Here is a 16345-nt window from a genome sequence, read left to right on the forward strand (position 1 = left end):
TTCCTCATGAAAATTTTTATTGATATGTACAGCAATTAACCACTAGGAAGAATGTATGCAGTGTATTATTTGTTGAAACTGTACTTTCGATTTGATTTGAAACTGTCTCATTGCTATATGCTTATCAATAAAACTTTGAAAAGAAAAAAAAAAAGAAAATTTTTATTGATAAACGGAAGCGAGTTTCCCCTGCTGAGTGATTTCACCTATTTTAGTGCAAGATCACACTTCAGTCAGAACAGACGGCAGGTTGCACAGCTGAGCACGAAACCGCTGTCTGCAGCTCTCTGCCGCAGTGCTCTATACTTGGCAGAGTCTGGGCGGTTTTGGAATGAGGACCTTGGAAATGAGGAAAGGCACTCCTGCCGCACGGGGCGCGCTCACAGTGCCCCTCGGGCTGGCCCCCACGCTTAGCTGCCTTGGTCAACCGGCCGCCTGCCGCGGCTTGCCCCAGGCTCCACCACCGCACTCCAAAGTGTCCAGGGACGCGCAGGCATTCACGCTCTCGTTTAACTTGCGAGCGCCTTTCTATTAACCGGCTCCGCAGTCTGCACTTTCCTCTTCATTACGCAACCGACGGTTCTTCCAGGTGAAACCAGCTTTCTCCCACCCCGCAGTCGCTCTCACATTTGTTGCTTTTGTCTCATCCGTCTGGCAAGGCTCACTGAGGGTAAAATCTACCCTGTCCTTTCACTGGCCTTAGGTTTCCCGGCTGGGGAAACCACAGATGGCGGAAAGGCAGATTAATGTCCCTGTTCATTGTCGCAAAGCCCAAAGAGCCCCTGGAGGTGCCCAACATGTCTCCTCTTATCTGCATCTCACATGTTTGCTGAGAAATTTACAAACATATGAAAAAAATCTCCTTTAATCTCTTCATATGAAACCTAACATCTGCTTACTTACACACTAGCCACCTTTTGATTTTTATTATTTATTTATTTATCTGGTACAGCATCTCAGACTCATAGTGATCCTTCTGTCTCAGCCTCCTCAGTGCTGGGATTATAGGCATGCACCACCTCACCCAGTTTCAGTGGCTGGCATGACATGCGGTACCGGGGACCGAACCCAGGTCCTTGTGCTTTTGCCAGGCAGGCCCTTAGACTGCCAAGCTATCTCCCTGGCCCCTCCTTTTCTGCTTGATTTCATAACTTGAGTTGCACCTTGACAAGAAGAGGTACAAACATGCATTTACACCTGGGCTGGAAATCTTAATAAACTCAAGACATCAAAATCAATATTTTGTATATTTATTAATAAGGCTGAGACAACAGCCTTTATATAGCACGATTTATATAAGTTATCAAGATACATCTTGTATACACTCACAAAACCAAGACATGTTTTTTACATAGAGTAAAACTCAAGACAGATTTACAAGCAATTTTATACAATTCTCATATATTTCCAGACAATTTATACAACCTTTAATCCAAGGATTTGCATTAGATTGGATCATTAGATTTTCCAGGGAGATTGGGCGAAGAAAAGAAAGCAGAAAGGAAAAAACACAGTAGCAAGTCACCAACATGGCATGCAACATCTAGTCAGAAACAAGACACATTTCCAAGTACTGTATTTTTATTTTGAAATCAATTTTATTAGGTCTTTCTTTTGTTCAGACAAGAACTTTAACATCGGCGTGTTGTTGGGGGTGTAGCACACACGGATCAGTACTGGGCACGCTTGAGCGCCTCACTGAGATACAGAGACACAGTCAAATAATAATCACATTCACATGCTGGATGCCAAATGAAATGAGTATTTCAACTTTGTCTATTTTACCAAATGTATCATTATGTACAGCATAACGAGTTAAGAAAGCCCTCACTTAATCTACCTACCAGCGAAGGAACTTTATTAAATGAGTTGGACCTAATGGGAACCTTTAATCATAAGGACATGGGACACAAGAAGACATCAGTGGGTCCCATTCGGTGAAAGTATCTTTTCACTCATCACCCAAGGCAGGTAGTTCTGAAACAAGCCATTCATAGCTGGTCAGTGAGCTTTCTTGCACTTTCACTTTAAGTTCAACTAGAGGGAAACACTTCTGTCACACATAGTTATAAACACTTAGAGCTATAGTTGGCTGATTTTGGAATATTTGACATTATAGCAATGAAAATAAGTTTTTAAAAATATTGTTAGTTATGATTTAAATAATAAAGTAAAAAAATACTATCAACATCTTTATGATATCTTAATGAAATGAATCATTGAGCAAATAATTTCTAATAAACTGGGCACCATATAATATCATTTTTTTACCTCACACCACTGAACACTGCTAGTGTCACCACAGCTACCACCACGCTCATCCTAACCATTCTTAAATAAAAGTCATTATCAGCTGGTTACCAGCTATAATTTTCCCACAAGATGACTATTTAAATGTGTACAACCCACAAAATAAGTCTCACCAATATGCTGAAAATATGCATTTAATTAGTATGATTCATTAAAATATGGACACTATTAAGAAGCAAAGTCATGTGCTTCCCCTTCATCTCAGAGACTGTTCTTTTAAACTGAAATGGCAAATAAATAATGCAATGTCCCAATAATTTCCTTAATATTAAGCAAAAACAGGGAAAACACCTTTGTGTTGATATTGTGGTTATTTGTCTATATTGATGTGTGTTGTTCCCCTTTCTTGCAAAATTTCATTCTGTGCTTTTTCTTCTGAAGCTGAAAGTTTCTTCACTACGAAAGTTTAAACCAACAGGACTCTTCAGTCTTTGATGATGCAATGAATTTGTGAGAAGACTGAGATGTTTTTAAAGGTGCAGTCACTGGATTAATTACGTATGAATTAGAGATTACAAACTGTCACCCTCAGGATAAAAAAAGAAAATTCCATTGAAACAAAATAAAATAAAAGTGGAAAATCGGGTGCTGTGTTATATACAAAAAAAGTAAAAAACACCAAGAGCCCTGTTTGCAATTAAAAAAGAAACCGTTTTGCTATAAGTAGGGTAATCCACTTCATGCACAGGAAATGCATTCCCTGAAGGACTGGTGTTGCATAGAACAATTCCAGCACAGCCTTGGAGCCCCCGGCTGCCAGCGGGCACAGGGCAGGGTCTCACACTCCCGCAGGCAGGCTGGCGTGCGACAGGAGCCCTGTCCCATCTCTCTGGTGGGCCCAGCTCACCACTGCCTTAGAACAGAGGGTGCCGGCAGGGCGAGGCTCCAACCCCTTCACGTTCAGTAGCTACCAAGGGAAGATGCTGGCTTGCAGCCCCTCCAGTGGGTCATTCTAAGGGGGGCTGTGGCTGCCCAGGAGAAAGCCGAGCATCCACCCAGCTCTCACATTGCGGACGAGGCCTGAAGAGGCATCAAGGCTCACGTGTACAACGTGGAGCCGAGCCTCTCCATGCAGAGGGAAGGCTTCAGACTCTTACTCCGCTGATATGACCGATGATTACACTTCCTCTAGTGCTAGCATGTCCTGGAAATATTCATGGCAACCGTCAATGGATCTAGTAATGTCTAAACTTAAAACTGTACAATCCCCTGTTTTGCCTGCTGCTGCTCTGTGGTGCCCAGGGGCACCAACACGGAGGTGTCAGGGGAGGGTGAGCCGCAGGCAGCCAGGGGGGAGCTGGGTGCAGGGGGCATCTTATTTCCTTAATGAGTAGTAGCTGTGGTATTTGAGAAATTCTTTAATTTTAGTGCTTTACATCTCTCTCAAAGTTAAAGTATTTTTCTTACTTAATTTTCTTCAAAATTGAGAAAATGTAATATACAACCAATATTTTGGAGTTGCTTCTTCTTAATCCCACTAAGACCTCACTTAGAATAATTTTAAACAATGAAAGTTTTCTTTCTTAGTTTACTGATTTTTATCCACACCAATGCTCACCACTGGCTTGGAGGATGATATTACGTATAAAATTGAGAATTAAAAAGCTACATAATTATTAATGCCTCATTTCTGTGTATAAAACTATATTTGGAAATGTGCTTTCACATTTTATAGTTCTCTTGATTTAAACATCCCCACGTCCCATGAGGAGGGCTAGGAATGTAATGTTGTTTTCATCCTACGATTAAGAAAACTAAAGGGACATGGTGTAAGCGACACTTGCAATGCCGGTAGCACAATCGGTACCAGAAGTGGGGACGTTCGAGCCCAGCAAGCATGTGCTCCACAGTTCCATGGTATTCCTGTGAGTCCTGGCGGGGGTGGGGAAGAGGACTCTTCTTAATGACTTAGACATGGGCTGTTTCTTTGTATATTATTAAACTAGTTCAAAGAGTATTTGAATCTCAAACGCTGACATGGTACATATTTTCCCAACATAGATGATCACTGTGATGTTGTCACTTAGGGAGGGGCACAGAGCACTGCCGGAAACTGTAATCCGGAGTCAGAGTTTCTGTTACACAGTCGGTTAATGGGTGCAGGGTAAAAACACGGAAAAGCGGAAAATGACACCAATTTGATTTCACAAGATTAATATGCTCTGCTTGCCAGAGAAAGTATTTTTCCTTTCTGACAATACATTACTCAAGAGAAAAGAAAAATGCAGATTACACGTTTATTCGCAATTCCACAAAGAACAGGTGATCATGCTTCCTAGAACATACCAATTTAATCCAGGTCCTTCGGTGTGCGGATTGAAAATGCCTCCGCTTAATGGAAAGCTGTGGAGACTTGGACATTTTCAATCAAATTTCCAGTATCAAGTGAGTCAACAGTCCTTATTTGCCAGACGTGGTTTTACTTCTAGATAAATAATTTTATTTTTACCTAGTATTATCTTTACTCTACACTATTAAAAACTATACTGAGACAAATGTGCTTTTGCCGCGGATTGCACCGTGGGCGCTGCGTCCCCAGCGCGTTAGACACGGAGCAAACCTGCGCCGCGGGCGGCCCGCGAGCACCCGGCGTCCTCCAGTCCTGCACGCGTCGCGGGCGCGTCCTGGGTCAGATCTCAAAACGTCACTTGTCTGAGAACACAAGGGGAAGAACTTTTCGACTTCTGAGACCTGAGTTTGTTACATCGATTCTTCCAGCCACGCCTTCTCGCGTGGGCGCTCCTTGCGCGCTGCATCCGAGACACGCTCGCCGCGGCGCCCCAAATCTGCTAGAAGACTCACCTGGGCCGTAAGAACCCCAGATTTCCCTCCCACCGCCTCAAAAGCCAAGGTCTCGGAGCTCGGCGGCGTTGGTTCGTTTTCTGCCCATTCGCGTCTCTGCTGGTTCCCGCGGCAGAGAGTTCACCGGGTTGCAACAGCCTTGCTGCCCTGGCTCGCCCTGAGGACAGCTGGCGCATCAGCGTCCCGCTCGCCCGCCCGCCCGCCCGCGTCGATCGAGGCGACTCCTCCGCGCCCGTCGCTGAGCACGCGCAGGCCCTAGTGCGTCTGGGTGGGGCTGACCAGGAGTTTGTGCCAGTTGACAATTCTTTTTCTGAGATCCACTTTGTCGAGCCAGATACAGGCTTCACCGATCAAGGTCTTTTTCATAAACTTCCCTCCATTGGAGAAAAGCAAAATCTAGAAAAAAAGAGCCCACACTTTATATATCTTTCTTTTTCTTTTTTCAAAAAATGAGAATAAAATATAATGAAGAAATCATTAGAATGATACAGAATTTCACTAAACAAGATGATAGAAATTTAGCAATGCTGTTATATTGCGTATGGTTGTCTTCAAATTAGTTGTTCAGATTACTAGATATAAGCATTAAAATGGGCGGAATAAGAAAACAAATTTAAACAGTAACTGTTCCTTTCAATAGACCAGGAGTAAGGGGCAGTGTGTGAACACGCACATCCACACACCTAGGTCGTTTTTCCACTGGTTCACAGACTCTGAGTCATCCAAGAAATAGTGCAGACAAGAGAGGACAGGTACTTTGGTTGTTTGCAAGAAAATTAATAACCAAGACTTTCTCAGAAGATTTCCACAATGTAAATTAATTCATATCAACATTTTAAAATTGTTCCCCGAAGGAAAAGACAGACACTGAAGGACTGAGAAACCTAGGCAAGAAACAGCTAACCAGCTAATTCTGGTCAGATGAATGCTGAAGATTATGGGAAGCATCACAAAATAATCTTGCTGGATACATTTTTATTAGTTTATTGAATATCAAATCAAGTAAAAAATTATTTGAATGCTGAATAAATAGGTAGGACTTCATTTCTACTTAGCACATGCTGATTTTCATTACAGTATACAACTTGCAACATCATTCCTTAAGTCATTTATAGAAATAATGTTAGTCTATGCATCTGACACTGCAGAGATGGGTTTTTCTTTAAGTTGTTGAAAGAAATGTGGAGAATCTTGAGTCAATCTATTAATCTTTGGTAACTTCTATATCCCCCCCTCTTCTCTTTAGAAATGCATTCAGAAAGTTCAGTGTATAAGGGGTTGTTTTGTGTTGTTTCCTTTGCTAAGTATTTATTTTTTTCTAGGTATGGTGGTGCATACCTGTACTCCCAGGACTCGGGAGGCTGAGGCAGGAGGAGCGCAAGTTCATGACCAGCCTGACTTCTGGATATGACCTCTCTTCTGGTTTTGGGTTTTAAGATTTAAAGTGACCTGAATTATCACTTGAATTATTATCTTGTCAAATGCTTTTCCACAGCTTCCTCCCACGTAGCTCCCCTTGAGGACTGATTCTGACCCTTTGGCACACTGACTTCAGAGCTTCTCCTTTGAGTCTGCTCTCTGCGGGGCCTGGTTAAGCACCTCTGTAAGGCAAGCGCGTGTCCTAAGCGCAAGACTCTGTGCACCCAGACAACAGGTCTCCTCCTGCCTGTGCTGCTCTCCCCATCCACCTGTGTTTCTCCTGTCGCCCTTGTTCCGTGTGTCTCCTTAGGACACTGTGTGTGCAGAGGACAGAGCACCCAGAGCAAGGCCTTGTGTAGAGGGAGTGACAGAGTGGGAGGCCAGGCCCGAGGCCTACAAGCTGCTGCACAAGCCAGCCTGGGGCTGGTAGGATGACAGGGTGCAGAATGGATCTGTGACCCACTGTGGTGAATTATAGCTAAGCTCCCAGGACATGACTGGCCTTGCTCTGACACATGCAGAGTGGGTCAGTGTGGTACCTGAGGAGAGAGACTTGGAGGGAGGGAGGGAGGGCCTGAGGGTGGAGGTCTGAGCTGGCCTGCAGGGAGTGGTGCAGCTACACAGTGGGTGAGTGGAAAGCGAGCTAAGAAGCTGAAACTAAATGGACTCACTCACAAATCACCATGCAGGACTCTGATTCCAGGTAGTGAGGGTCACTGAAGGGCTTTACTACAACCCCAACAGGGTTACAGTTTGACATGCCCAGCCCAGCAGTAGGGTGAGGTAATGAGCCAACAGGTCCCACAGTGATGGGCAGCTGGCCAGGAAACCATGGGCACAGGGCATGATAGAGCCGGGGCCAGCAAAGGCAAGGGGCAGGCAGAGAGCAGTGCAGTTGCTGCTGTCCAGGGTGGGCTGAGACGGAGCGCCGACACACATTTCAGAGAGTATCTTCTCTGATGCCACAGGTACATGATTAGCACATGAATGCTACACAAGTGAGTGGCAAGTATATAAATGCAATGTCAGTGCGAAGTGAGGCAGTGCCTGGACAAGAGGGAGTTACCTGAAGTGAATGCCCCGCGGGACTCAGACTGAATCGGAAAGTCTCATTAAAGGAAGGTTCTCGATCATGCCTACACACTCTTGTCTTTTTCTTGATAACCTTCTTTTGGGTAGAGATGTTCATCACATATATTTTCACATACAAATCTGAAAATAACATTGCAGCCCATTAAGTTCCATAAACCTTATAATTTTTATTGCAACAATTAAAATTGCATGCCTGGAGTTCTTCTTATGGTTTATAGCAACACAGATTTCACGTACAATTTGTTTCAGGCAACATAAATGATTAAACATACACCACTTTTCTTAGTAATTTAACTTTCTTTCTTGTTTAATGAATGTATCACTAAACAATGTATTGGAAATTTTTCTTAGCTAAAAACTAAGAAAAATGATGATCTATATTGTAAAAATTAACTCTTCACATATTTCTGATGTATTTGCTGTACACATTAAATGTTGGTTTATGTTTCACATAATGTTTAAGACACCCAGTAACGGTTGATACATTGGGTCAACTTGAGAATTGAGAAAGTTAGAAACCTCACTAAGTGGCTCAGCAGGGTCCTCACTTTGTAAACACCCTCAGCCTGTGCAAGAGGAGGGCACAGAATGGCATCAGGCGCACAATGTAAGGGAGGAAAAGAGGAAAAGGCTCACTCTCCTTGTTCTGCTCTTGCTGCTTGTACTGTCTTCTGCCACCTTGAGCAGGTGCCCCTGTGCTGGGCCACACTGCCTTGGAGCCAGCTGATTAAGGACAGAAACCTCCACAAGCCGCGAGCTTAATAAACCCTTCCTTCCTTAATTTTTAGTGTCAGATATTTTGTTTGAGCAACAAGAGAAACATAACAAAGACAACCCCATTAATAAGATCCTGGATAATTTATATTCATTTTACATACAGTCAGGTACCTGGTAAGTGGTCAGGAGACTTAAACTTGTAGGTTATATTTCTGCATTGGAGAATTTCCACTATTAGTTGTTCACCATCTGTTTTCATTTCTTTCTTCAATGCAATCTTGATTTCTCCCATGACCTGAGTTTTAGCTGAAAGAATTTAATTAAAAATTTGAGAAATTTATAATTTTGTTTATTAAATGTTTACTTCAATCATCCATGCATGTTTTCACTTATTGAATATTTATCCAAGTCCCTAATTGCATCCTGTAGACACACAGACAAGTCAAAGTCCAAGCAAGAGTAGGCTCCTGGGGAGAGGGGTAAATTTCCAGACACAGTCAAATCTGTTCAGTGCAATGGTAGGCTAGTGACAGAGGAGATGTGTCACTCAGTGGTAGACTATTAGGCCAAAAGAAGTAATAGATGAGATGCTAGGAGGGACAGACAGTACAGTAATGAAATTTTAGCATAAGTCGTGGGAAGTAACAGTGCCATGAAACCCAGAAAGTTGGTGGCCAGGCCTCGTGCCTGCCTGGGCTTGCTGCAGCACACACCCACACAGCCCATGCCACTGTGTGTTAATTCCGCACCTTTGTCTTTTCATTTGTAAAAGAAATAGCTAGCAAGAATGCTCAGGAAGAAGCCTGCACAGGCCGGGGCAGTGAGTGATGTAGTGGGTTCCAAGCCTCCCTGGCAGCGCTCCACCTCATTCTCTGGAGTGGAAGAAGACAGCGATTCTAGGTCAAGCCCGATGTTGACCCACTTGGTCCTCCGTTGCTGCGTGTGCTTGTCCTGGACTCATTCACCGACACATATTTTATTTCCGATCTGACCCAGAGCCAAGCTCCCTGTTTCAGAGAAGGAATGCAGTGGCGGCCCAAACAGCAAGCTCCTTTGTGTCGTGGCTTACCATCCATAGGGAAGAAGGAGATTTCTGTCCGTAAATGCACGATCAGAAAGAAGGTAAGGGTTCGTCAGCACAAGAGCTTTGTTTTGAGAGACCAGAACCAAGGAGCCCTGCCTGGGAAGCACTGTTGAAACTGAAACCAGGAGAACGAGGGAGACTTGGTGAGGTCAGAAAGCAGGGAGGGCACTCTTCTGACAAAGGAGCAAAGCACTCACAAGCAGGAATTCACCTGGAACTTGAGGCCCTTGTGATTTCATGACAGTGTTCATTGAGGCCATGTTAATTGTGTGGTTTTTAATTTTGTAACATAGGACTTCATTGATAATCTCAAAACACAGCTGTTGATACTTCTCAAGCATTTTGGCCTCAGGAATTCTTTACACTCAAAAAAAAAAAAAATGGGAGGTCTTCCTAGAACTAGTATATAGATTATAGCTATCAACATTAGAAATTAAAAATTTCTAATTTTCAATTCAAATGTGGAATTGGAAAGTCAAAAATTTATTAACTCAATTAAAATTAAAATATTATACACATAAATGTTTTAATGAAAATATTCATATCATTTTTAATAAGTGAGAAGTGTAGAAGTTTCCTAAATGCTTTGCTTAGCAGAAGACAGATAGATCCTCACCCGCAATTAGCGGAACTGCATCAAATTCATCTCACATCAGCACATAGTTGCAAAAGAGAGGAGTCTCTTCTCATCCCTTCCAGACAGACCGCTGCATATACTATACCAATACTCAACACAAGGTAGGTTTCCAGAAGATCGTGGTAATAAGACATTTCAAACCAAATCAATGAGCTTTTATTGTTAGTTAATTAACATCTGGTACTAGGAATCAAACTCAGGACCATGTGCTTACCAGTCAGATGTTGTGCTGCTGAGTGACATCCAAACCCTATTTTTGCTATTATTTTAGAACCCATGAGTCCACGCTACACTGTGAATGGATCTTGTAACTGTGCCTGAGTTGATAGTAAACATATTCTTACATAAATATGCTATATGGAAAATGTGTAAGAGGTAGGAAAAAAGAAGTTAGACTTGAAACAATTACTTTGTGATATTTTCTAATACACTCGAAATGCAAAACAAATTTTGACATTTTAGATTGGCTAAAACTAACGTTATGCCATCTGTAAGAAACAGCAGCAAACAGTGCCAGTGAAAAATACAGAGATTGGTACACGTGTCCGACACGTGGTGTCCCCAGACACACAGCAGGTGAAGAAACCTTGTTATCAGACGAAGTACAGGTCGGTCAAAAGGCAACAAATAAGATGAAGAAACCTCTGGACAAAGCAAAGAAAATTACATAAAGGTAATTTACATAATAAAGGTAAATTATAATCTACATAATAAAGGTAAAATAATTATGCACACCGATACAAGGTGAAGCTGCAAAATAAGGAACAGGAAGAGATACAAGGAAGTTTGAAAAGAATGAGAACAGAAGACTTTAATGGACACTAGTGGGACAAGCCAGGCCGCACGGGTTAGCATCAGTAGGCCGTCAGGACACTACGGTCCATGAGGTAAGTCTAGATGTACACCAAACACTATGCCCTCATAGTGGGGGATGCATCTCTTTTCTCAATCAATATGGAATAATAGTTGCAAAAACGGTCATTATTATTACAAGGAAAACATCAATAAGAAAAAGACATATTACAACTGACTGGACACACACACACAACTCTTGGGTGAATAATGAAACTGAGAAAACACAGAAAAGTTCTGAAAAATGACGGTGGAGCGCCTGGGTCCCGGCAGCCGAGCTGGCTCTGCAGACTGCCCGAGGCCGGCCCGCCGCTCTCGCCCTGGCCGCCTTCTTCTGAGTCGCGGCCGCGCCCTTCACCCCCACCAGCGCTTGGCTGAGCCCCGGCCAACCGTCATCACCCAGGGAGACTGCCAGGGGGACCTGAGGCCAGGGGCGGGAGCCTTGGCGAGCCCCACCCTGTGCCCACCCACCATCCAGAGAGCCTTGCCGAGCTGCGGCCTGCGCTCGTCCTCGTCGGATCCTTCTTGAGCTGCGGCTTGCTCTGTCCCCCTCCACTCGAGGTGGAAGCCACATTGAACCCCACGCAGCGGGATCTTAGGTGCTCCTCCCCCACCCTCACATTCACCTGAGAGCCTCGTTCACCCACCCCTCCCCTCCGCTCGCTGCAGAGTTGGAGGAAAATATTAAAGCCTTCAAAACTGACAAAAGGAAGGCACAAAAGGCAATCTCAGACCACTAGCCCACCCACAACAAGTCCAGGAGACAGTCATAGAAGACCTTGGAAGTCACACACCTGAACTTTCTGAGATGACAGCAGATGAAGAAGCAACTCCATCATGCTATGGAGGAAATCAGCTCCGAAAACTATGATGATCAAAACCCCACACTTCAGAATCTAGAAATCTGAAGTGACAATCAGAGAAAAATCCATACCTAGAACTCTAGTTTCACTTGGAATGAAGAACTGAAGAAAATGTGCATGCACATTAGTGTTGCTTCAGTAAAGAGACTTTAAAAAATGATTTAGATGACAACCCCACATCTAGGCAACAAATAATAAATGCATGAAAGGATGCACAAGGAAATAACAAGATGACACGCTAGAAGGCAGAAAATCTTTGGACAGTAGCTACATTAATAAGTGGAAATTCTTTTTTTTTCTGTATTTTAGGGAAGGGTCTACAGGGTGCTCAGGGTTTCACTACTAGATTGGACTTGTAGTGATCTGCCTGTTTACAGCCTCCCAAGAGCTGAGATCACAGGCTTGCACCACCACGTCCAGCCTCAATTGCTGTTTCAGGGCACCCTGGGGGCGAGGCTGGCACTGCAGGCCTGGGGATCCAACCCCTGGTCCTTGTGCCTGCTTGCAGGCACTTTAATCTGCTGAGCTATTTGGCCAGCCCTACAAGTGGAAATTCTAAAACCTTGAAAAAATGAACAAATTTGAAAAATCCCTAGTGAGTTTAATCAGAAGCATGTGTCCTCCTAATTACTATGACAGCACATCTCGTCAGGGACTTGGTGCAGACAAACATACCCAGCACAGTGCTCTAAGGCTCATTGGATTGGATGATTTTGATGTACTGCAAGTCTCAGTACATTTACTTAGACGCGTGGATGAGAGCCCAGTTTCAGTCACTTCACCATTTGAAATAAGAATTGTCACGCTTATCCCAATCTACTCCTTCCCTTTTTAAGGATTCTGGCAGGAAAACAGAGCCCCCAAAATGAACACTGAAGCCAGCCTGATAGTTCAGCAAAGTAAAGCGCCTGCTTTAGCTGAGTGCAGTGGAGGGGGTTCAATCCTCGGCATGCCATGCCAGCTCCCCCCCCCCCGGGGCATGCTGAGACAGTGATTGAGACTGGGGCGCACCTCTAATCCCAGTGTTTGGGAGGCTGAAGACAAGAGAATCACTACGAGTCCAGTGTATGTAGTGAGACCCTGTAGACCCTGTAGACCCTACAGAGCCTGTAGAGCCTGTAGACCCTGCCCTAAATACAGAAAATAAAATCAAAATGAACATTGATAAAATGGGACACATCTTAGGATCCCCCTTCTTCAACCTCTAGAAAAATTAAGAGGAAAAAAGTAAAGGAAAAATTTAGGAAAATGTTAACCAATAGCAAGCTAACAAGGAATAAGCTATAGTTTCCTGGTGGAAATTGTAAAAACTCGCTCCGAGGACTGGGAAGACAAGATTCCAATAAGGCACAGCTTAGTGGCACTCCTGACTGTCCAGGGAAATAGGCCAGGAGAAGCAAGCAAGCTAAGTAAGCCCTGAAAATCACCTGCAACCTCCCCATCAATGAGAAATGAGCACGGCCTAGCCTAGAAGTCAAGCTGAATCTCTGCGACAGGGAGCCTCCACTCATGGTGACCTTCTCAGAGTCTCAGAAGAATCAGAAAGAAACCACTGGGGTCCCATTCCCAGCATTCCGACATAAAGTGTGTAAGTGCAGCACGAACTATCAAAGACACGCCCATGCTTTCTGGAGGGAACGCTGCCCAAGGACATCTGCCCAAGGCTCACGGAGGACCAGAACCTCGTCAGCCAAGTGGGCAAATCTACAGAGAACCTTATTTTCCCTCCACATCCCAGGAAGGCAGGTGGAGCTATGTGCTCATCTCTCCCACCATGTGTGGGATGGAGAGAAAAGGGCTCCTCACAGACAAGAAGGAAGGTGAGGCGAAGTCATTCACAGTATTTGATGCAGACAGAAATGGCAGACAAGTGGGTTACACCAATGAGCATGGACCATACTTTTTTCTGGGAGACATTTACTTATATGGGTCATAGTCTTCTTCATGCGCCTAAAGCATCAGTAAGTACACCAACCATGAGAAACTTGTTATTTCTCTCCTCCTCACTTGGGGAGAAAGGTGGGTGGAAACCTGCTAATTAAATTTCTCCAGTCATCACACCACCATTTCTTTCTTGGAAGCTGAAGTTCTCGTGCTTCACAGAGTGATGCTGAGGAAGGTGATTTATTTCACAAGTTTTTAAGACCTCTTCAGCTTTTGCTTTAATATTTCCACTGATGGAAGAAAATGACATGCTCACTGGTGTCCTCCCCAGCAGTTGCTTGTGCTGATGCTCGTGGACTTTGCGATCAGTCCTGTAGGTCCTTCTGTAGGTCCTGCAGGTATTGTCCCTTGAAGCAGATGTATAGATGGAAGATGAAAGCTAGGTGTCCTCTCTCCCCACGGGGTGGGCAGCCACTCATGTCTGTTTGAGACTTCGAACTAAGAAATGTAGAATTCTCATAAAGGGTGTGGCAGTGTTTAGGAATAAAGAGGAAAGGGTGCAGGACCGTTATGGAAATCAGTGTGGAGACTCCTTAGAAAACTAGACTGGAAATCTGATTTAACCCAGCTATTCCTCTACTGGGAATTTTCCCAGAGGATCTGAAAACATCATATCATAGTGATATATGTGTGCCTATGTTTATAGCAGCACAATTTGTGATAGCCAAATCTTGGAAACAATCAAGATGCCCGTCATCGGAGGAATGGATGAAAAAGATGTGATATTTTTATACAATGGAGTATTACTCAGCTATAAAGAATGATAAACTTGAAGCCTTTATATTTAAATGGATGCCACTTGAAGATATACTCATAAGTGAAATAAACTAGACACACATGTGTAAATATCATATAGTTTCCCTAGTATAAGAACTCAAAGGAAGAAATATAAATAGAAAGGTATATACAATTAAAAGGAAAGCAAGAACTTGAGGACCAGACAATGAAGAGAGAGCAAGGTAAAGAGCCAGGAAACATGACAGAGGAAAGCCATACAGTTATATGTACAAGGTGGGTAAGGCAATGATCCTGAGAATCTTCAGAAGATCTTTGAATCTAGCAGTTAATTGGAAGGAGTCTCACCCTGACTAACTATATATACACTGACACCTATGAACTAAGCAACTGCACTGAAGACGGCAATTTGTAACAGCAGTTTCATGCTTGGAGTGCCTGTCATTCTGGTCTTCTGAATACGGTCTGCTTGTCATGACCCACCAGTTGCTGCTATGCTGTCTCTCGGGTATATGATCGTTCAAAAAGAAGGGAGTGGTGAATGAAGGCAGGAGACAGGAAAAGGAGTGTTGTGGGACTGTCCTGTAACAATGTTGTATATGGTTAGATTTCTGGACTTATTTAAACATATATAATTCTTCATTCCTATTTTTTAAATATATTTTATTTTTTTAATCGTATTCTGTAGGGACTTAAAGTTTAACATATCAATACTTGATGAAAAATACCTGCTCCATGTTATGCCTAAGATGTTTGATATTCAGACAGACAGTGAGGTTAAGCTCAACAGCCTAGAATGTATGATAATAACAATAAGCTTGTCTTCTGGAGGGTTAAAAACCTAAGTTTGCAGACCAAAAATTAGTGAAAAAGGAAGGCTGCAAGGAAAGTCAACATTTTGGCCCTAGCCTTCCAAGGTCAATTAAGACTCAGGACATATGAGAACTTGTACTGTAACATCATGTAACTTGGTAGTGTCCCAAATTTTCTGATCAAGGAGATTATGGGGCCAAAGAGGAAAGTGATCGATGCCTAAGGAGAGTCACATGGAGAGAAAAACATTCTCTCCGGCTTTCCCAGAGAGCTTATTGGCCAAGCAATGGCCGTGACTCATCCCCATGGCTGACACTGACAAAGGATCTACAAACTGAGGTACAGGATCTCAGGATAAATCCTGAGGGGATTTCACTGACCTTATCAGACCCAAAAGCTACAATTCTTGTTACATAAGTCTTGCTTTACCCTGGTCTTAACCAACCAGCAGAAAAGTATAAAAATGAAGTGCAAGAAATAAAGCCATGTTGTTATTTTGAGCATTAGGGGACTCAGGTCAACAACTTCTGACATTGCCAGTCAAGTGCAAACCCAGTACTATTATGGACTACTGGACTATTTTGCTGAGTTCACACACCTATAATATTTAACTGATGGAACTAAACAAGTAAAGGGATGTAGATGAATGACCATTTTGTATCTGTGTATTCAAAATGGTTAAGATAGATAAAATGGTTAGGTACATTCTCTTAATTCAAGGAATAGAGGGGTTTGTTCTAATTGTGTTTGTAAATAGGATATCATGTCTGCATCTTCTGCAACAAATAACCACTAGAAAGGCAATATGCAATGTGTTAATTACTGGAACTGTCCTACCAATTTGATTTGAAACTGTCTCATTGCTGTTTATTTCTCAATAAAATTATGGGAAAAAAAGAAAGAAAGGGCAAAGGAGAAGTGCTTTTACTCTGCCAGGTCTCCTTGTGTCTTGAAACCTATGCTTCTTCTATGCTTCTTTGGTTTTATTTATTATTTCCTATAATTTTATTGAGAAACAAATAGCAATGAGACAGTTTCAAACCAAATTGGTAGGACAGTTTCAATAATTAACACATT

General features: G+C 43.1%; 1 protein-coding gene across 1 annotated transcript in view; it reads right to left on the reverse strand.

Annotated features, from left to right (window-relative positions):
• Positions 1 to 5162: 5162 nt before the first annotated feature.
• Pclo (piccolo presynaptic cytomatrix protein) overlaps positions 5163 to 16345 on the reverse strand; it is a 488156-nt gene continuing 476973 nt past the window's right edge. Inside the window, exons 24-26 of the mRNA XM_023724320.1 lie at positions 8512 to 8646; positions 7598 to 7743; positions 5163 to 5508 (exon numbers count right to left, since the gene is read on the reverse strand). Of these exons, the coding sequence (XP_023580088.1) occupies positions 5368 to 5508; positions 7598 to 7743; positions 8512 to 8646 (422 nt within the window). The 3' untranslated portion in view covers positions 5163 to 5367. The remainder of the gene's footprint in view (positions 5509 to 7597; positions 7744 to 8511; positions 8647 to 16345) is intronic.

Source organism: Octodon degus, unplaced genomic scaffold (assembly GCF_000260255.1).
Source record: "Octodon degus isolate 3935 unplaced genomic scaffold, OctDeg1.0 scaffold00108, whole genome shotgun sequence".
Taxonomy (NCBI): Eukaryota; Metazoa; Chordata; class Mammalia; order Rodentia; family Octodontidae; genus Octodon; species Octodon degus.